This window comes from Sebastes umbrosus, chromosome 24 (assembly GCF_015220745.1).
Source record: "Sebastes umbrosus isolate fSebUmb1 chromosome 24, fSebUmb1.pri, whole genome shotgun sequence".
Taxonomy (NCBI): domain Eukaryota; kingdom Metazoa; phylum Chordata; class Actinopteri; order Perciformes; family Sebastidae; genus Sebastes; species Sebastes umbrosus.
The window spans coordinates 14818039-14840727 of record NC_051292.1 but is presented as its reverse complement, the minus strand read 5'-3'; the positions used below and the strand labels follow the sequence as shown (position 1 = coordinate 14840727).

At 42.4% G+C, this 22689-nt stretch overlaps 1 protein-coding gene across 3 annotated transcripts in view; it reads right to left on the bottom strand.

Annotated features, from left to right (window-relative positions):
* LOC119483451 (FERM, ARHGEF and pleckstrin domain-containing protein 1-like) overlaps window positions 1–22689 on the bottom strand; it is a 62690-nt gene that overhangs the window by 14173 nt on the left and 25828 nt on the right. For all 3 annotated transcript variants that reach the window (XM_037761546.1, XM_037761547.1, XM_037761549.1), the window contains 11 exons: window positions 16490–16594; window positions 15335–15377; window positions 14372–14450; window positions 11796–11893; window positions 10639–10753; window positions 8828–8975; window positions 8344–8439; window positions 8089–8255; window positions 6690–6758; window positions 6052–6127; window positions 5673–5874 (listed from right to left, as the gene is read on the bottom strand). In XM_037761546.1, the coding sequence (XP_037617474.1) occupies window positions 5673–5874; window positions 6052–6127; window positions 6690–6758; window positions 8089–8255; window positions 8344–8439; window positions 8828–8975; window positions 10639–10753; window positions 11796–11893; window positions 14372–14450; window positions 15335–15377; window positions 16490–16594 (1198 nt within the window). The remainder of the gene's footprint in view (window positions 1–5672; window positions 5875–6051; window positions 6128–6689; window positions 6759–8088; window positions 8256–8343; window positions 8440–8827; window positions 8976–10638; window positions 10754–11795; window positions 11894–14371; window positions 14451–15334; window positions 15378–16489; window positions 16595–22689) is intronic.

Genomic DNA, 22689 nt, shown 5'->3' with positions numbered 1-22689 from the left:
GGGTAAAACCATGGCAACCACAGTGCAGATCTGTGACGGGTGCTATAAAAGAACTTGCCACCAAAATGACTACGACAAAAAACACACAGCTAGACAAACACAAGACAGAAACGGGTCGTGTGCAAACACCGAACAAAACCGCTACTCTACAGGCTAGCTACAACAACACAAGACACGGGGAGGGGTCACAGGTCAAGCAGGGTTGAGGGGGATGAGTCGGACATCGGTTTCCTCTACAGAAAATTCTGGAGTCCCGTTTCTTGGAACATACAAGGTTGTTTTTTATTGACACTAGTGCACACAGTTACAGAGTTAAAAAGAGAGATGAAGGGTAAAGAAATAAAAGAGTAAAACCTCAAAGAAATAAAAACCCAGTGGGTGTTTTGTAATGGAAATAAAAAAGGACATGTGTGCAGGAATACAAAGTGTTACAAGAGTGACAAAGAAAAACCAGTGAGTCAGTGCTTCTTTAGGCCATGTAGAGAGAAATTATCATATCTTTTGTAAAGAATAGAATGACTTTTTGGCTTGATTGGCGGCACCTTTGCACATTCGGTGCCTCCGATCTTCAAATCAGAAAGTTTGAATAGCCAGAAAGCCGGTTTATTCCTTTAAAAGAAGTCAGTCAGTAAAAAGTGTGTTACGTAAACAGAAAGAGAAGCACAGATGTGATGCTAAAACGCCACCTTGTACCATTTAAATACCCTAAATTAAAGAAAATAGTTTGACATTTTGGGAAATATGCTTCCCAAAATGTTGAACTATTTGCTTTAAGATATCAGTCAAATACGATCACATCATAATAGCGTGTATACCGAAGAAGAAACTACAATCATTTTACTTTTTAGAGTAAATCTAGAAAGTTTGGCTCTGATTAACACAGTACAAAAATCACAATCTATCAATGTGTTACTGTATGTACAGCACATTAAAGTTACAAAATGGAAGTGCCATTTGGTGACAGTGAAAGGGAAGACGACTCAACTCCAGTGCTCACGTATGTTCTATGTGTGTCCATCTTCTGACAATACTCAGACTTTCACACCTTACAAAATGCCTCTCAAAGATATCTTTGTTTTTGCACTTACATTTGCGTTAAGCTTAACTTTACTTGTGTCTGTCTACCTTCGCCCTCTCACTCGCTGTTCAGAAATAAAATAAAACACTGGAGTTGGTCCCGTTTTGTCCTTGTGCACAGTGAGGAAAACCCCGGGGCAAATGGTTTCAAAATATTTGAAAAAGACATCATGACAGTAAATAAATCATGACGGTGTTGTAACTGTAATATCCCACGACAAGTGAAGGGAAGAAATAGGAAAAATACACATTTCTAAAGTTGTTAAAGGTACAGTGTGTAGGATTTGGCGGCATCTAGTGGTGTGGTTGCAGATTGCAACTGACTGAGTACCCCTCCGCTTACTCCTCCCTTTCCAAGACTGCGGTAACGTGAACGTCCGAGTGCAAGATTGTGGTTCGCCTCGCTGTTTTTCTTTGCCTAAACCTAAAGAAGTTGTAGTTTTATTGCTTAAACCTAAAGAAGTTGTAGTTTTGTTGCCTAAACCTAAAGAAGTTGTAGTTTTATTGCTTAAACCTAAAGAAGTTGTAGTTTTGTTGCCTGAACTAAAAGAAGTTGTAGTTTTGTTGCCTAAACCTAAAGAAGTTGTAGTTTTGTTGCCTAAACCTAAAGAAGCCTTTTTTGTTTGTGTTCAAAATGTGACGTTTCATTCAGTTTTACATGTTAGAACGTGTTGCTTTAAAGTTTCAATTTCCCTTTTACAACGTAGTAGGCGTAGTAGGCCCCTACTGACCCACATCTATGGTGCTTATAGCGACTGATAACGCCTATTTAATGGCCTGATAACAGTCGAATCTAGTGGGAAATCAGACGTTGGGTGGCCGTTTTTGCACTCTGCTGCTCACGTTACCACATTTTCATAAGCATGTCGGAGAACTACGGTGGCCTTCGGGTAACGTAAAAATGCAAAAGGTTCTCTCTAGAGCCAGTGTTTGGTTTGTCCTCTCTGGGCTACTGTACCCGCTCCCTATATAGATATGAAGGGGTCATTCTAAGCTAACGAAAACACAACGATTCTTAGTTTCAGGTGATTATATAACTAATGAAAACATAGTTATGACTATTATATTCCATTTCTGTTAATAGATCCCCCGAAATATTACACTGTTCCTTTAAGTTTGTGTTATAATGCTTCTCAAACATTTGAAACCATTTTGAGCCCCACGACAGAAACACCGAGCAAAAAACAGAGCAGGAATGACAGAAAAGCAGCTCGCCTGGTTAACATGCATTCAGAGTAAAGGAAAGGAAAAACAGTTCCCACTGACATGCTTAAAAAACAGTGCATTTACAAAGCATGAAGCATGAACATTTTTGTTTCAGAAAGAAGCAGAAGCTCTGAGGAAAGAAAAGGTTGTTTGGTGATGAGAGCTGATGAAGTTAAATCGTTGTTTTAGGGAGCACTAAGGCTCCCTGAGTTATAGTATACTCACGGAAAAGTTGCTAAAAATGTAACTCTGACATTTGAAATCCAGCTAGAGTTTCCTGAATTCTAAATATGTACAGTTTAATCTGCAGCTCCAAATTCAGATATGTATGCATGCTAATCAACAATATATAGCGTGTGTTGCAGTGAGCAGACAGCCAGCAAATGACAGTGACTGGAATGACCTTCAATAAACAGTAACAGAAGAGAGGAGAGCAGCAGCATCCAGAGAAAAGTGAAAGACAACAGCGAGCTCCCCTGTTTGTTTGTGTGTGCTTGTGGAGCATGCCAGGGGCCGAGCCAAGCAAAGCAGACGAGCTGTGAGTGGTCACGATGGTTGACGTGTATTGCTTATTGTGTGCGTAAGAAAGAGCCAACAGGATGCATCTTCAGTACAAATGATTATCAAAAATACAAATATGAAAGGTTAGGGGGTCTTCATACTCTCCCTAACATTTGAATTGAGGCAAATCTATCCCGCACTAATTGTAAATACAAAAGAGAATCACTACCACAAAGTTACAGTGCAAGTTGCCCACAACAGACAGAAATCAAATGAAAAAGTGCTGGGGAAGAAAATCCGCACGGGCCACAACCGAAATGAGAAAGGCAGACCGGCCCGCTGGCTACACATTTAACACATTTTACTACCTCACTCTACAATCCACCGTCTACCAAAAACATCCAGAGATACTGTACAATTAAAAAGGGAATATCTCTCCAGTCCAACAATAACATCTGACCCCTTCATTAATGAACTCCAGCTATTATCTTAAAGCCCTCCTATTGCACCAGACAACAGTGAAATAATTATAAAAGTGTAGAGAAAATGCTACATTAGGACACTAAACATTATTATAACAAACAGGAGCTCTATTAGGAGACCAAGAAAATCTATTCATCTCTTGTTCCAACACCTTAATATCTCGACATTTACAAAAGGTGAGCTACAATCGGAATAGATTGACATGAGTAATATCATCCATCCATCCATTATCTGTCACCGCTTATCCCATTTGGGGTCGCGGGGGGGAGCTGGAGCCGATCCCAGCTGACACTGGGCGAAGGCGGGGTACACCCTGGACAGGTCGCCAGGCAACCATTCACACTCACATTCACACCTAAGGGCAATTTTCGAGTCAACAATGTAGCTAACCTGCATGTCTTTGGACTGTGGGGAGAAACTGGAGCACCCGGAGTAGACCCACGCGAACACGGGGAGAACATGCAAACTCAACCCAAGCCGGGTTTGTGAATAATATCAATGCTATCAAATGATTTTTGAAGAAAAACTATCTTCCCCACAAAAATTCTACACGTGAAAGTATTCCTTTAGATTTCCTAACTTTTCTACATTATCTGTATTATTCATCTGCACATACATCTACACTGAATATACAGTTTTTTTAAAGTTATGGCACATTGTAAGGATGGTTGATTCTTTAGCTTTGCAGAAAACTGGCTGAAGTGCCTCCAGGCGTTTAGGATTGATTATCCCTTCGACAAACAGCCAGCCAAAATGTTAACTATGTGTAAAGCTAGACTAAATCAGCAGTTTGCATACAAAAGTCAATACAAAAATGAGGATCGTGGGGTTTAGAAACAATGCATGTGTTATTGATTCATCTAAAAGTAGGGTAGGCGTTTCTATTCACAGCTAAAAAAAAGACAAAATATGTCAAAATGTGTTAGAACCCTTGCACAAAATGTTTTTTTTTAATATATAAGGTGTACCTAGAGTAAACTAGAGCTACAATATCGCAATTCACACTGTAGTTTATCTGTAATACACTAAATTAAGACGTTACAATTCTTACATATTATATTTATTGTGCTTCATAATGCCTAATGTGAGGCCAAACTACTCGCATAACTTCACCCTTCAACAGCTGAAAACCCGCCCTCCCATATCTTCCTCGTTAAAGCGGTAACACCCTTCCTCCTCCTCTCCCTCACCATTCTGCCCCTCCTCCAGCTGGAGGCTCCCGTAGGAGAACTTGCTACGAGGAAGCGGCGACGAGTTCACGCCGTTCGAGTTCACGCCGTTTGAATTCACCGAATTCATGGAGCTGACGGCGGCGGGATTGCCGTACATTAACGGGTGGCTGTACGCGCTGCTGCCGGTGTCCGACTCGGTGTCGCTGGTGTCGCTACCGCTGCTGGTGGACCCGTCGATCATTTGGACCGGCTGGTTGAGATTGTTGTTACGAGTCGGGTTGCTGCCGGGCTTTCCCTGGCGACCGAACAACCGCTGTGCCGCGTTGGAACGACCTGGAACCACGAGGCTCCCGGCGTGATTGCCGTTAGTTATAATCATCCTGCGCTCCATCGGGGCGGAACACGGCGCTTGGGCGTGCAACCCGGAGCGATGAACGTTGTGCTGGTGGACAGGGGTGGATGTCAGCTGGCTGAGAATGAACGGATCTGTGTCGGAGCGGTTTCGCATGTTGTTGTTGTGGTATGGTTTGGCAAAATGTGGCGGCGTGCGGTTCGAGGTGATCGGGGAGTAGCTACCGTAGTGGTTTGGCGGGTAGGGTGGCGGCGGCGGCGGCGGCGGGGGGGGAGTGAGAGCTTCCATTGCGGCCAATCCTGGACGTTTACTGAAATAATGCCCGCCGTCGTCCCAACGTGGGGGTGAGAGCGGCGGCTGACCGTTTGTCATCTCGGCGTGGCTGAGAGAGTTTGTGCGATGGTGGAAGCTGCTGATCACCGGACTGGAGCACTGACTACGAGTCCCGCTTCCTAACGGTCGCCCCGCTGCTGCGCCGTGCCTGTCTCGACCCTGAAAGATTTCGTCCAGCAGCGTGCTGTGAAGCGGGAGGCGGCCATGAAACGAACCTCCGTTGGGCACGATGTCGTCATCCGTTTGCTCGTGACTATACTTGTTTGAAACCGGAGACTGATCGACAGCGCTTCTGTTACCCATCACACCCTGCTGTTGATGCTGCTGCATCAGCCCCTGGTGATTGGTGTGGTAGAACCCATTTACAGCCCCAAACAGACTCCCAGCTTGCCCCCCGTTGCGACTGCTACCCCCATGGCTGTCATTTGCCCCGCTGTGGCCCCTGGGAGCCCTGCTGTTCTTTGTCACATCACATTCACTGTCTATGTCGCTGCAGTCTATGTAAGGAATAGAGGAGCTGCTGCCTTTGTTTGCCCTGCAGGATGGACCTGGGTTGAGGAACTGCGTGTCCGGCGCCGATCCGATGCCGTGGTGGTTCTGCCGGGACTGAGTCGGGTCTGAGCCGGGTGCTGCCGGTGTATCGTGGAAACCGTTGGTGGTTGATGTGGGCTCCTCTGAACCGTTACACTCAGCTCGATGGGTCAGTCTGGTCGAGTCGGGCTGGTCTGCTAACTGGACAGACATGGCACTCTGCGAATGAGGAGAGGGAAGAAGAAGAGCGACAGGTCGACAGTAAAGGAGAAGCTTTTTAAACTTTGAATAAAGAGGGCAAAGAGAAAGCAGACTCATTCCTCAGAGCTGCTCAGGACCAAAACAGCTTCAGAGCAGCTCCAGATTTATAAAGGTCAGTGTTAAAGTGTTAATCACCTCTTTTGGCACTTGCGATCTGAAGGATGAAGACTGAGGGGACATGCCGCTATGAGACAGGATCTTACTGTGCTTCCTGAAAAGAAAAGAGGGGACAGATGAGGTCAAACCAACTAATTAGGAAAACAGAAATCAGGGGCCGTATTACAGAAACTTCCTACCTAAAGTCTTAAGTTAAGATAGGAAGAGTCGAAGATAGGGTTTTTCCCAAATTGGTATTCCAGAAGCAAATCCTAACTAACTTTAGGAATCTTATTTTACTTCATCTTATCTTATCTCAGGTTATCCATTATTGATCCATCCATTACCTTATCTATCATTCACACCTACGGGCAATTTAGAGTCAACAATGAACCTGCATGTCTTTGGACTGTGGGAGGAAACCTGAGCACCCGGAGTAAACCCACGCTTACACGGAGAGAGAACATGCAAACTCTGTGCAGCCCTTATCTCAGGTTAGGATAAGAACATTGATTTAAGAACAGTTCATCCGTTTCGTTTCCTGAATCAGGCCATAACCTTAATTGCCATGGTTACCAAACAGTTAAGATTGTGCTAGTTAAGAAGTTCCTGTAATACAGCCCCTGACTGTCGTTTCTGTTGTTGGGAGTAATTTAAACAAAAAGACGGAGCCTCACCTTTCAAATGGAACTTTCTTGAGCTCCGTGTCTTTCACATAATCGATGATCTGCTTCTGGGTTCGACCGCTGCAGGCACAAAGAGAGAATAATGGAAAACAAATTAAACACACAATACTCTCCGATCCGTTCCCTTTCTGTCCTCTCCTTGAGGCTGGCCCACACTGAAAGATTTTTCAAATCATAAAAGATGTGTAAAATGTGAGAGAGCCCACACATTAAGACGTGTTAAATCCAACAATTTCGTTCCTGTAGTGTGTGGAGAGCAACGATTCGGCCAAAACAGCACACCACACACTAACAGACCCATTCATGACACAGCAGTTGTGGGGTTGATCTCCCATGGCGACGAGATGGCTTACAGGGAGGGGGTGACCACCCTGGAACAGTGGTGTCAGAACAACCACCTCTCCCTGAACATCTCAAAGACCAAGGTGGTCATCGTGGATTACAGGAGGGGGGGTTGCACTCACCCCCCAGTCACCATCAACGGCACAGCGGTGGAGAGGGTGGACACCTTTAAATACCTGGGTGTCAACATCCATAAGGACTTGACATGGGCCACCCACACCACCGCTGTAGTCAGGAAGACCCAGCAGAGACTGTACGCTCTGAGGCGACTCAAGACTTTCAGACTGAAACCGCAAATCCTCAGGGACTTCTACCGGGGCACCATAGAGAGCCTCCTGACAGGCTGCTTCACCACCTGGTTCAGCAGCTGCAACGTGGACCGTAAGGCGCTGGAAAGGGTGGTGCGCTCGGCCCAACACATCACCGGGTGCGAGCTGCCCAGCCTGCAGGAGCTGTACACCCAGCGGTGCCTCAGGAAGTCCCTAAGGGTCATTAAGGACACGACACACCCCCACAACAGCCTGTTCTCCCTCCTGCCCTCTGGTAGAAGATACAGGACCCCCAGGACTCACACCAGCAGACTGAGGAACAGTTTTTTCCCCCAGGCCATCAGACTTTTAAATCTATAATTAATTTGACACATTCTTACACAAAAATATTTCTTATACTGTATATACTGTATATATTCTTAGTACATATGTTCTTAATATGCCTGTATATGTTCTTAATATGCCCTTGTATAAAGTATTTCCTTTTATAATTGTAATGTAAATGTAAATGTAATGTAAATGTAAATGTAATATAATTTATTATTTAATGGAGCTTCCTAGCGAAAAGTATTTCACACGTTTGTACCTGTACAACCGGCGTGACAATAAACATCTTGAATCTTGAATCTTGAATGAACAACAAGAGACTAAAAACAACTGAAATCTCGCAAAATCTCTCGTCATAAAACGGGATTTTAGTGTAAACAAACATGGCAGACGACGGGCAGGAACGGGCCCAAACTCGCCTTGATTCTCACGTAGTGTGTACCCGGCATTACCTGAACCGGAATGAAGACCCTCTGGTGAAGAGGATGGGCTTGGGTTTGGGCTTGGGCTCCTCGAAGAGCCTGAAGAAGGCGTGATACTCTACGCAGATCTTCCAGAAGATCTTGCAGCAATCCCTGCTGGCCATGGCGAACTCCAGCGTGTCGTGGTGGGCGCTCTGCTGGAAGACGCAGATACAAATAGCATATAAGTATGGACGGTGGGAAGTAGAGACTCAGGGGCGGACGGGGGGAAAGTGAGAAACTTACAGCGGGGTCTGCTCTCAGCTTGATTAGGAACCTTTTGCGTTTGAAGCTGAGCTTGCGAACCTTGGACCAGTTGAAGGCGTTAATTTTTGTGTACCCCTGAATAAAGAAGACGTGATGAGAAGATGATTAATATTCATGAAAAACTCTTACAAAAGGGAAAAGATAAATTGGATAGTTTCTCAATGGAAGATATGCGGTCTCAGCTTGACTCTTTGACATTTAAGCATACAACAATACATTCTCTATATCCAAACATTTGTAATCCAAAATACATATAATAGATGTACTTCCTAGTTCCCTCTACATCACATGTGCCAAACCATAGACACATAGACGCTGCATTGACTCCTGGATCATACCTCAACGTGGCCGCCATATTGGACAGGGCAAGACTGGCCCGTTAACACATACAAGTGAACGGTGAACAACTCACATTTCAGCAAAACAATGATAGATTTTTAAGGTTTGATATTTATGGTTTTACCTGGAAAACCAGCACGCCGATGTGCGCCACAGACAGGCTGAGTTTAGTACCCTCTCGGTCCTTGGCCGGGTGCAGACGAACGCCGTACATCTCCAACCGCCGAGCGATTTCCAGCAGCTGGTAGTCGGACTCTGCAGGAGTCTGCCCGCTGTGGAGGAGAGTCGATCCATTAATTAGCCGTTAATCAACATACCGATCAATCAGCGGCTCTTTCTCAAACTGAACTTTCTCTGTTCTGTCAGCTTTCTCCACAGATAACCCTCACCATTGTTTGTACTGTGCGTACCAGGTGTTAGACATGACCCATTGCAGGTTTCCATTCTAGTCCAACAGTCTTAAAATACACCACGGGATAAGATGGCAATACCCGCTGTGGTGCGGAAAGAAAATCTGCCACATCAGACGTTTGTTTCCTCACAAATCTGAAAATAGCTTCCTGTTTCCTGTATGAGCTGCTGAATTAGCCACTTCCTTCCTGCGTCGGCTCGGGGTAAGCCGAGGGTGGGAGAAGGGGAAGGGGAGAGTATGTGGTGCACAGCGTGACTAATAATCAACAAGTCTGTGGTTCCAGTGGATTTAAGGGGAATTTACATCTCTAGAAAACAAGGAAATGCATTCGTCATGTATTTGCAAACAGCGGAGGGGAAGCACAGCTATAATGTAAATCAGAGGAGAGGTGTGTGTTTGTGTGTCTGAATGTGTGGTCCCACGGGCACGGAGGGAGTGCAATGTGGTATGTTTGCAGATAGCCACCTCTGCGGGGGAGAGATTTAAAGTGTGTGTGTGTGTGTGTGTGTGTGTGTGAGATAAACATCTCTGCAGGAGGGAGACTTATGGGTTGGGTGTAATGGGTGTGTTAAGTCAGTTACATTTGAATAAACAGATAAACATCTCGGTGTGCGTGTGTGTGTGTGTGTGTGTGTGTGTGTGTGTGTGTGTGTGAGAGAGACTTGCTGTGGAAGTATGTGTGTGTGTGTGTGTGTTTATGTGGAAAACAACGTCTCCAGACACCTTCGAAACTGATCCCCAGTCAGACTAAAGCTCGGCTCAGCATTGTTTTCCAAGCAAGGATAATCTGGACCAGATATTTACAGGGAAACAGCGCTGCTAATGGAACTTTTTCACTCCTTCATTTGACTTTTTCATGTAAAAAAAACACATCAGACACAAATCACACATCACACATCCCAAAGCAGTGCATTTTTATATGACAAAAGATGTCTGGAGGTTTTTTTTATATATATTTAGAGGTACACATTCTCAAAGTGGAGATAAAACGCTGTACTGAGCAATTCTGCAGAAAGTACAATGTTATTATTAGAGCTGATATTTGCCATTTTTCTAACAACAAATGCCAAATATTTGCTAATTCCAGCTTCTCAAAAGTGAGTATTTAGCCCCGGTTCAAAGCATTTGAGGAATCAATTCAGATGCATCATTATCTATGGGATCTTTGTTATAATGATGATATTGCCTTTGAAATTAAGATTTTATACTAGGACGAGGATAAAAAAAAAATCTTTTTTTTTTTTTTTTTATCGTTTCTCCATTGTAATCTCCACGGTAATATAGTTTAGTTTACTTACAATGGATTCATATTCAAATGAAACCAGATATGTGCATCTAAGCCTTGTGTTTGAGGAGATATCCTGCTTCATTTTCAGTAGTTCTTTTAGGCGTTTTTTAACCTAATACCACTGATGTTTTCACCACCATGTAGAGTACCCTCTTTTTATCTTCTAAAAACTGCACGTGTGTCCAAGTGAGCCTGTACTGTAAATACATGTGTGGACATGCATGTGATAACTCACACATGTTTGCGGTGGCAGTCGGTGATCTTGTCTCTGATGGCGTCCTGGTCGGGAAGGTACTTATTGTGGAGGAGATGCTGCCAGCTCTGGGTCTCGTCGAAGTCTCCGATCTCGGCTGATGGAAGAGGGAGACAATTCAATATTTATTTGGAGTGAGAGTGGAAAAAAGAAATTGGGGGTGAGAAGATGAAATAAAGATGCAGAGTGTTGAGGAAAAGGCCGAAGATGAAGACTGCAAGAATCAAAGCATATACAATAAGATATTTATTCTAGTTAATTTGTTATTCATCATACTCCATCCTAATCTATTCTACTGCAGATCAGATGAAGTGTGCTGATGCGTGCGTCTCCATCTGTCCCAATACCAGCGATAATAAACCCTCCTCGTGGAACTGTACCACCCGCAGGTGCACATACAGGCTACGGCACTCATGGTTACCACGGCAACCGAGTGATATTCTTCAGCATGCTGTGCAGTAGACACCGCAGCCGTCTGCAAGACTGAATTGAATTCATAAATTCGACATCCTTCACATACAATACGGTGCTGAATAACAATGGTCAACCGCGATGACGAGCTGGTGCCACGCGATAAAAATAAAGTGCTCATTTGATTCAGGTATCTAAATATAAGGGATGGAACTGGAAAGACAATGGAATAAAGAAAGAGGGACAGGAGGGCAACATATGAGCTGGGATCTCATGCTGACTAGCATCTGTCCTGCTGGTGTGAGCTGAATCCCAACAAAAGAACCTCTTCCCATTAGTGTTAAGTTAACTGGTTTCAACTTAAAGTAGTGACACACAAGCTAGAAGTGCTGCTGAAATACCCCCAAAGGGACAATCTGTCATGTATTGTGTATTTGGTGATGCTTTTTTCATTACATTGGGTTTCACAGTGAGACTAAAGCTACATTTTCAGACATGGAAAACTGTCTTCAGCAAGCTGCTAAAGCGATGAGTTTGTTACTCAGATATTAAAAGGTCAAAAAACATTGTCTCCTCTTAAGTGGCATTGTGCAGCCGTAGTGCTAGCATTTACAGCGTGATATTTGGTGCGTGCGAGGAGTTATAAAAAATTATGATATCAAGGAAGTGTTTTTTTGTTCTTTCACGGGCAGCAATTGAATATGTGTGTGTGTGTGTGTTGCACTTACACTGAATGATGTGGGACACCATGAGAGCAGCGCTGGTGTCGTTGCAGATGAGATGACCGCAGGCCAGGTCGCGTTTAATCTGCAGGGCGAACAGATACCTAGACACAGAGACAATAAAAGATACAGACAGAAATAGAAGAGAGCGTGGGAGGGAGGAAAGACAGACAGCGATGAGGTTAATGCATGCTGTTAAAAGCAATTCCATTACCATCACACTGCTGAGAATTTGAATGTACTGACTTCAAACCAAACCCTAATTGAGTTTATGCCCTTTTCTGTTAATCATTACACAGTCGGCTACTCATAACATGATCTGGATCTCGCAAGCGGAGTCGCTGACGCACCCAGCGTGCACGTTTCCAGGTCATGACGCTGCATTTCAATCAAGAAACAGCAGAGACGGCAATATAAAGAAGACTGTAGTGCAGTAAGACGCTTGACCTCAAAACCCACAATCAGCTCAAAGACTATTTTTGCTATTATTTTGTACTGATGCGTTTTACTTTTTGAGGATTTGTTACATTTTCAGGATAAAGTCAGTAAAAAGGACAACATTCATTCAAATTTTTGGCTTTTAAACAGATTTTGGCTGATCAAATAGGACAAATAGTGGACTGGTGCACATTCAGAGTGCATCCATGTGTGTAGGAGGGTGTGATTAATGGACCACAGCAGCTTTTTATGTGATATCCAATTCAACATTTTTATAATGGCATGATTATCTCTCTATAAAGTTAATGAGGCTTTGGCGAGTTGAGATATCTTTTTATTTTAGCCTGGAGTCATTTTACTATTTAAGAGCGCTGCCCCAATTTAGAGTGAAATACAGCCACAACATGAGAAAGCAAAATACAACGATTAGCATCTACAGTATATCTTCAAAGAAATCTTTCTTCCGTCTGTCCGTCTACATATTCGGTTCGCCCGTGTCCACATTAACCATCAAAGGAAACAGTGACAACAGTGAAACGCTGAGCCAAACAAAGGAGAGAAAAAAAAGGCTGTGTGCCCACTTCCTGTTTAACGCTGAAGTCAGCTGGCTCACTCCAAGACAATATGAGATCAGTGGAATAAACTGGCCAGCTGAGAGGCCGAACAACGTCAGTGGAAAATATGTAAAGAGTTCCGAACTGGTGATGATATTCTGTTCTATAAATTAAGTTTCAGATTTGAGAAATAAATTGCATTGCATTTCCTGTAGTAACTTAAAGAGGACCTATTCTGCTCATTTTCAGGTGCATACTTGTATTTTGGGTTTCTAGTAGAATGTTTTTACATGCTTTAATGCTCAAAAAACGCTTTATTTTTCTTATACTGGCTGTGCTGCAGCACCTCTTTTCACCTTGTGTTTGAAACGCTCCGTTTGAGCTCCTGCCCCGCCCTCCCCAAAACCCTAGTCTGCTCTCACCCACTGTTGTGATTGGTCGACCGAACCAAACTCTTCGGATTCCACTCAAGCGCCGCTCTAACTAGCTTTGTTTGCGTGCCAAACTAGCCGTTATGCATGTATAATGCAAAATGTGTTACTTGGTGAGATCACCACGTTACGGAAGAAAAGGCAGGGACTTCAAGCGAGGCGTTTCAGGCAATTCAGGAGCAGAGTTTCTCCTTTTGGTGTTGCCTTTGGGCTTTGTAACTTTGTAGACCTTTTACATGCATAAAAAACTATATAACACACTAAAGGAAAGGGGAAAAGCACAAAAACATAATAGGTCCTCTTTATTACAGCTCTGATACAGCTGCAGCAAAATGAACAGTCAACAGTGAGGCTGATATCACATTAAAATGACTGAATATAAGTTTCAATCTCAAGAGATCCCCTCACAGATCAGAGGCACTACGCTTGCTTCCTGCTTGGCTCTGGTCTCAAGTTAACCCAGCTGGGCCGTTAGAGGGAACCGCAGCATCATGGGACAATGTGGTAGGTCACATGGTTTGTACTGCAGCTGAAACTCAAAGTCCTAAAGACAAGTACAAACGTGACAGTCTGGCTTTGTCAGACTAAACAAAACAAAAAGGCAGACGAGATGGTGGCTGATAATTTACACTTTCTGAACAAGGAAGTGAAACAGAGTCCTGTATATATAATCTGATATTTGAATGCTAACAGGCCAAAAAAAGTATGCTTGTCCAGATACAGCTGGATGTCTGAAGTTACTTTAACATTGAAACATGTCATCTTCCAGAATGACAAAGTCTTTTTACAGTAAAACAGCCTGTTTTCCAAAACTGTGGATCAAAAGTGGTCAGAGCATTAATCTCCTCTCAGCTGGTCTGGAACAACTAATGTTTTCATGAGCCAGAGGAAACACTAAAATGTGCTGTTTGGGTCCAGAAAATGTGTTTGATGTGATGGCATGTGGATATTAATGTGTTATAAGTGGCTGTAAAAAGTACAAAACAAGATGCAAACGCATTGTAGCTCTGCTTTATGTTGAGTCACAGCTGTGAAACTCCTCCTGACAGACTGAAAAACATTCTGTCCAGACGGAAAAACCAAAAGCAAAACAACATGTCTTTTAATCTGAGACGTCGGTCCTCAGATAGGTGTGGTTTTCTGTGTGGAGAGGACCTACCGAGTCAGCTCCTCCAAGAGCTGCGTGTGGTCAGGAGGGAAGAACTTCACCACGAAACGAAGGATGGTGTTTTTAGGCCCTGGAGGAGGGAAAAAAAAAAGGGAGTCAGTGTGTAACGTTTACTAAATGTTCTCACTGTAGAGACACTCACATTTAAGACTTTATAGTTAGTTTGAAAATAAAAAAATATCTGTTTTTAAACCCTTACCAAATAAAAGTTTATTCAAGTGTGCTATTACTATAGCTAAGTAGTACTTATTCTAAACTTAAACTTCAGTTTACTTATTAGAGATAAACTTAAGTATACTTGGCTTATACTAACATGTACGCAGAAAAGTCTAGGTATACTTGGTTTATACTGACAAGTATACAGAAAAGTCTAAGTATACTTGGCTTATACTGACAAGTTTACAGAAAAATCTAAGTATACTTGGCTCATACTGACAAGTGTACAGACAAGTCTAAGTATACTTGGCTTATACTAACAAGTACACAGACAAGTCTAAGTATACTTGGCTTATATTAAAAAGTATGCAGACAAGTCTAGGTATACTCGGCTTATACTGACAAGTATACAGAAAAGTCTAAGTATACTTGGTTTATACTGACAAGTGTACAGAAAAGTCTAAGTATACTTGGCTTATACTGACAAGTGTACAGAAAAGTCTAAGTATACTTGGTTTATACTGACAAGTATACAGAAAAATCTAAGTATACTTGGCTTATATCGATAAGTATACAGAAAAGCCTAAGTTTGAACTTTTATAAACTAAAAAGTGGGCCAATATAATCCAAATAAGTATTGATATAGTACACTTACAAGTATACTACTAGTATATTGATATTAGAATACTTGCTACATAAAGTTGGGGAAATATACTTGAACTTTACTTAAGTATACTTCATAAAATAAACTTGACGGGTACTACTTTTTCATAAGGGCAGTAATGTTGAAATACTTACGTCTGATCTGTTTCAGTGTCGGCTTCAGCAGATCCAGCCACACCTGAGGAGGAGGACAACTTTACTATAATGCTTGCATAACTTTTGATATGTAGGGGAGTATATTTTGAATTTATTACACCTGTCAAATCTGCACTAGCTAACAAAAACAAGATAAGAAAGCCTCAGTTATCTACTTGATGTATGCATTTGTGTGTGCGTCTGTATCTTCAGGCTGACAATGTTATCATTATTTCTTCAGCATTGCATCATTTGTTCGAATTAGTTCATGTTCTTTATGCCTGAGGCGCTGAAACACAGTGAGAGTCCAGTGTTTGAGTCCACTGCAGTATTTTTATGTGCATATTGAGAGATAAATGGCTCTGATTGTTGTCCTCCAGCGAACTTTTCACGCACTAATGCAGATTCTCGCAGCAGATGTTAGCAGCAGCCAGAACAGCAGCAGAGACACCAGCGTCTGCAAACACTCTATTATTACAACCAGCTGCTCCTCCGTGAGAGAGGTGGAACAACTGAGTCCAGGTTAAAACCACGTAGATGTAGATGACAGATGAATGTGGACCCGTGTGATTAAAACTAAAGTTAACCTTGTGGGAAAGCCCTTGCTTTGAGCACTTAGCGTGTTGGAGATTCAGAGGAAATGTTGATGCTAAATGTAGATGAGTGCAAGTCATGTGTTTTTTTAAAGCAGACGACAAACAAGAGAAAGATTCTTTTAAAAGTTTCCCTTTTTGTTGTGGCTGCAGGCAAAGGTAGAGAAATGATTTATTACATGAATTTTGTAAATAGATACAAGGAAAATAAGGCTAAAAACAACTAAAACAAGTAAAAAAGTACATTATATTTAGGGCTGTCAATCGATTTAAATATTTAATCATAATTAATCACAAATTAATCGCACAGTCTGTCGAAAATGTACCTTAAAAGGAAGATTTGTCATTTATTTAATACTCTTATCAACATGGGAGTGGGCAAATATGCTGCTTTATGTAAATGTATGTATATATTTATTATTGTAAATCAATTAACAACACAAAACAATTGCAAATATTGTCCAGAAACCCTCACAGGTACTGCATCAAAGAAAATAACTTCGTCAATCAGCAAAAATAACTGGTAGCATGACAGAATATGTGGTGTGTGTGTGTCTCTTACCGTCATCTTGCGCTGGTCCTGGTACTCCAGTCCAAAGTAATCTCCCTCTACCAGATTGAGATGGACACAAACCAGATCAAACAGCACTTTGCCGGGGGAGCGTTGCTGCAAGAGAAGAACAAAAAAGCCAAATTAGATTAAAAACAGAAGAGGAAACTGGAGGACGGGCGAGGTGAGAAGAAGAAACACAGCATCTCATCAGCTGAGTGCTGATAATGGAGGCTTTTTTTAAAGGTCATCTGGAGGTGATTTAATCATCTACCTTTCCTTAGAATTGTACGTTGAGACACACCGAAAAATCCTGACTCGCGGTTGCCGTTTTCTCTAACGAGCTACTGACCTTTGACCTGGATGTGAGGTCTAGGCTTCAGGTTTGGCTCTAATGAATAGCTGGAGGCCGAGGCTCAGCTGGGAATGTTCAAAAACAACCACAACGCCCCAGGAAAAAAGTGTGTTCTCTGCCTAATGATGCAGCTACACCTGACGCTGAGCATTGCTTTGTTAGCATGTATACACCAGTGTTTTGTCTGGACTTATCCAGCAGCAACACAAACCTCTACAGACGTGGAACTAAACCCCAAATTAGCCCAGAATAATTTTCTCCGAGGCCGTTGGAGCTGAATGGTACCACCCCGAAAGATTACAGCGTGCTATTATACATTCAGTGAGTCTGATGAGGCTCTATTCAAGTGAACATGCACTTATATGATGGCAAGCATTCCTTCCTTTGAAAGGCGGATGTATAATTATACTAGTTTCATTATACAAATTGTACATTTTTATGCAATACATTGGCCCACCTCTCCCCTTTCACTTTCCTTAAATAAAACCTTTCTAAAGCCTGAAAACAGAGCCATGAGGAGATGCAGAAGTCTAGTTTTCTCTCAGAACACTTGAATTACAATATGCTGAAAGGTTATTATGGACTTTTTGCCCAATTATGCCAAAAATATACTGCCTACTGCCACTTTAAAAGGGACTGTATGTAACTTTTTACACATATAAATCATATTTATTGCCAGTGTGTGAACAGGTTGTAATATAACCGAAGACCTTCCGCAACTTTCAGGGTTTCCTCCATCAGCCTGCTTTTAATGTGAAGAACCCGGGCGATTTTCAGGGAAAATCCAACGAATGTGACGTCATGCACGCTCACGAGTGCCTGAGCTGTAAGTAACGTTCGGTTAGAAATGGAGTCCACTAACGCCAACAAACAACCACGACTCAGACTCCAACACAAACTCCACGGAATCACAAAAAAAAAGTTATATCTAGTGAGGCCCGTCTTGCAAAATAGGAATGTCACCGACGTCAACTAGTGTTGTGGGAAGTGAGTGTTGAAGCAAGAGAGAGAGAGAGCGGCGGCGAGGGTGTGAGAAAAACGAGCGAGCAGCGGAGCAGAAGAGAGTCAGTTTAGCTCAGAGAATATCAAGTGAATGTTCAGCAGAAGTTACAGTTTGTGCGGAAATGTGTCGTGTTTCCTGCTGCTGAGAGAAGTGACGGCGAGGGTTAACTCCACACTGTTGTGAAATTGGAAAGGAAAAGAGAGAGAGAGAGAGTAAAGAAGTCCGAGAAGAAAAAGGAAGAGGACAGGAATCAGGGCGGTGAAGGCCAAGGTGTGAGCCAAGTATGTCACCATCTGGCTACCGTGTGTGTCCATCTGTCTCTGTGTGGTCAGCCCTGCTGCAGAGACACACCCACCTATATATACCGGCACACTCACACACACACACACACACACTCACGCTACCCAGGCCTCTGGAAGCAATAACGATCACAACGTGTCGGTTATTCTGCTGTCAGATAGCAGAAGATGCAAACTGACTGAGTGACATCCCGTGTGCATGTTATAGGTCAGACGGGGAGTTTGACTTGACAGATGCTACGGTCACCGGCGAAGCTCAAGGATCCCTGGTGTTTTGGGCCGGATCCAGGTCTGGTAATCTTGGTTTAAAGGAGGTTAAGAGAGGAGAAGAGGACGTTGGAGAACAGGTTGGAGGAGAATCCAAGAGCTTGTTTGTCTGCATTTATTTGTGTAAAAAAAACAATTTTTTTAGGGCTGTCAATCGATTAAATCACACATTTTTATCTGTTCAAAATGTTCTTTAAAAAGGGAGATTTGTCTCCTCTTATCAACATGGGAGTGGACAAATATGCTGCTCCACGCAAATGTAAGTATATATTTATTATTGGAAATCAATTAACAACACAAAACAATGACAGATATTGTCCAGAAACCCTCATAGGTACTGCATTTAGCAGAAAAAAAACCCAAACTGCATGTGATTATCATAAAGTGGGCATATCTGTAAAGGGGAGACTGGTGGGTACCCATAGAACCCATTTACACTCACATGCCGGCAATGCCGGTTTTTCTTTGCCAAAATTTGATGCAAGTTTGGAGCGTTATTTAAACTCCTTCCTGACAAGCTAGTCAAACATGGTTGGTACCAATGGATTTATTAGGTTTTGTAGTCTCATATGATACCAGTATCTTCACTCTAGCTTTAAAATCACGCCCGCGACAAGCTAAAAATCGCAAGTTGTGTTAAAGAAATTAGTGGCATTAAAACAAATTTGCGTTATTACCGCATGAACTTTAACAGCCCTACTGTTTTTTTTCGCTGATGTTTCTTGATTAAACTGTACTTTTGGTCAACTATGCATGCTTAAATTTGCTTTATTAAGTATGAGATGTCCAACTTCAACAATAAAAAGTCAAATTTTCTGCAAAACAACGTCAACGACACGAGTGTCATCATGTGAACCAAGAAGAGGAAGATAGTGAAGTATGGAGTAAGAGATTTAGACTTTACAGACGGGAGAAAAATAGGACAGAATAAGACAAACTAAACATAGTATTTTTCGTCTCTTTCACATGTCAGTATCAGCCACAATCCTGCACAAGAAGAGGAGAAGGCGAGCGACAGAAAAGCATGAGCAAGGCGTTTGAAACATGGGTGCAGCAGGTCGAATGAGGTAGATTTCCAAGTATGTTTTGGGCGAAAGCAATTTCCTTTAATATCAGCGAACCCTTCTCCAATAACTACAGTAAGCCCGTGTGCATGCATCGGGGGAGATATCACATTCAAGTAATGTAAGACACAGGAATGCAGGGGGGAATGTCATTGAGGGGATGGTGGTGAAATCTTTAAATATCAAAACCAGTTAGAATAACAGCGGAGTCACGAAAACATGATGAGTCTGAGGCCAACCTGATGCTTCACCAGTCTGGTCGTAATTCAATTTCTCCGTCACACGACACCTAAATTTAACCTCAACTGTGTGAAAAGAAGCTGTAATGAAAAGGTGTGAGCAGAAGTGCTGAGAAAGTGAAGAAAACAGGATCCCAAAGAGACTGTAGGCGTGTTCAGATTCAGCTCTTTTTGGGCACTGAAGCAGCCCTCCGAAGAAACAACACGCAGTAGCCGGCCACTGAATCTGGTCAACAGGGTGATGACAGAAGTCGGTTTCAAACTTCAAAGCTGCACGTAAAGAAAGAGCGGAGAATGAAACTTTTTAAAGCCTGATAATCTGATATAGGTTTATAAAAAAAACATATTTAAGGTCGTCAAATTTGCAGCGTTTCACTTTCACTATAAGTTGCAGTGATGAGGAAATGAAAGAGGAGTGGGATGAAACAGGACTCTCTCATCCTGTTAACCCTCTGAGACCCACTTTTGTCTTTTTTTTAGGGAGGTACAGGTATCCTCTGAATGCTCTAGGTCTCTAGTCTGATCCATCCATCCTCTGAATGCTCTAGGTCTCTAGTTTGATCCATCCATCCTCTGAATGCTCTAGGTCTCTAGTCTGATCCATCCATCCTCTGAATGCTCTAGGTCTCTAGTCTGATCCATCCATCCTCTGAATGCTCTAGGTCTCTAGTTTGATCCATCCATCCTCTGAATGCTCTAGGTCTCTAGTTTGTGGCTGTAAGGTTTCATGAGGCTGTGATTATCCTAGAGGTCACCACAGGTCATTTTATACAGGGAGGTCATGTTTCAAAAAATGGTCTCACTATAATGAAATGTCTCCTATGGGGACTAACATCATCACACATGAATACAGTTGTGCTCATTGGATCCACAAGAGTCTCAGCTTTACAGTGATTCAAGACAGTTTAGGGACCCCAGTGTGCAGAAATATTCAGAGTTTTAAGGGGTTAAAGCACTGATCAAAATACTGTATAAATTGCCTTTCATTTCCAGGTGTAGTTCCCTGTTAGGTGAGATAATACCCGTAAGTTTCCGATCTAACCGCCCAGTTCCTAATCCCCCTCGCCAGCAGAGTAAGTCCACTTTGTAACACGCGATGGTCGTGTCTTAAACGGTCAACATCAAAAGGTCAAGGATTCTCTGGCAGCGGAAAGGGATGTCATTTATCTCTTTCAAGTGAAAGTTGTTGTGTTGGAAAAGACAGAACTCCTTTTTCTTCTTTTTTTATGACACTTCAAGCACTTTATAAATAGAAATAACAGCTTTGGAAATGAAAACTGTGGATGTGTTTGACAAAACATAGCGGTGTTTGGGAATTTTTTTAATAAAATGTCACACTTAAGTCTAGCAATTACTATGGTGGACTATATCTAAAAGTTTTCAAGCCAGAGTGAAGATACTGGTATCATATGAAACTACAAAACCTAATGAATTTATTGGTACCAACCATGTCACACTAGCATGTCTATAAGAACGCTAAATAACACCACAAAGTTACGCTAAATTTTGGAGAGGAAAAACTGTCATGGCCATTTTCAAAGGGGTCCCTTGACCTCTGACCTCAGGATATGTGAATGTAAATGGGTTCTATGGGTACCCACGAGTCTCCTCTTTACAGACATGCCCAATTTATGATAATCACATGCAGTTTGGGGCAAAAAATATGCATTTTTTTGAATGCAGTACAAATGCTAAAATTCTATTTTAAAATGGTAGAAAACTAAAAAATGTCAAAAGTTTTTGATCCCAAATCCTAGCATGGCTTTTTCTACAGTGTTCCTCAAGGTCTTGGTGTCTTAATGTGGTATTTTGGAGGGATTATTGATCAGTTTTATCGATTCTTGATTGGTAAAAAATTGGTAAATTTAGCACCAAATCTGTGTATTACAATGGTATCAGCCCCAAAAATTGCTGCAGCAACTTATGAGACATAATAGAGCATGGGAATGACCATCATATACTTACAACTTGACACACAGTGCTGAGCTGCATCTCAAATAAATCTTCAGGTTCCCAGCTTGCAGATGATGTACACCACTTCTATGTGACATCTACTGCGGACTATTTATCTCCCCCTACCCCCCACCTCTACCCCTCTAAAAAAGAGCAGAACGGTGAGGGGTTAACAGGTAGATAAAGCTGCTCTCTCTCAGTTTAATCAGGTGAAGCCATCTTTATTCATAAAACTAAATTTGCGCCGCACAACCTGCACTTTCCCTCGCTTGGCCTGCTGTGTGATCGCCTATTTACAATCCCAAGTTCCAAACTAAATTGCTGTCAATGTGTGATTTGTTCAGCCTGTAAACTTTTCAAAAGCATATGTTAATAATGTACCAAAAGAAACCAGGCCAACGCTGCTTACTAAATTAAAGTGGCACTTCAAATGGAACAGCCTGTTCTTGGCAAGAGTCTCAGCAGAGGAAGTGGTCACCCAGCCGAAGTCGGACGTGATATATATAGGTTCTGTTTACAGTAAAATAGGAGAATAATAGGCGGACAAATAGGGAAGTTGAGAATCTTCTACGAGGTCATAGTTTGAGAGTTTTATGATCTAAAAATAATTGGTGAACATTTTACAGCAGTGCAGAGCAGACTAGGCCCTGTGGAGCCCAGACTGAGGTCCTTTCAGTTCAAATCACAATCACTTCATTCAGTAACTCATCAATGAGCCTTTTCTTAGTCGGCCAGAAACACACACACTTGTGCTCGCTCACTTGCACACACAGAGTTTTATCACATCTTATCTAGCAGACGCTCTGCAAACCCTGGACATATTGAAGGTTCTCTCTACAGCACACAGTGACACATTCATTGGCATGTGAGCTCGCATGCAGACGCACAATTAAAGAGTCTAAAAAAAAGCTTGTTGGAGTCAGACTTTCCTGCTGCAGCTCTGGACTGTACAGTACAAAAAGCAGCCGGGCAAAAAGGCCAAGGTCACGTCCTTAAAGGCAGGGTCCAGTTTCACACAGCTGTCCTTTTGGG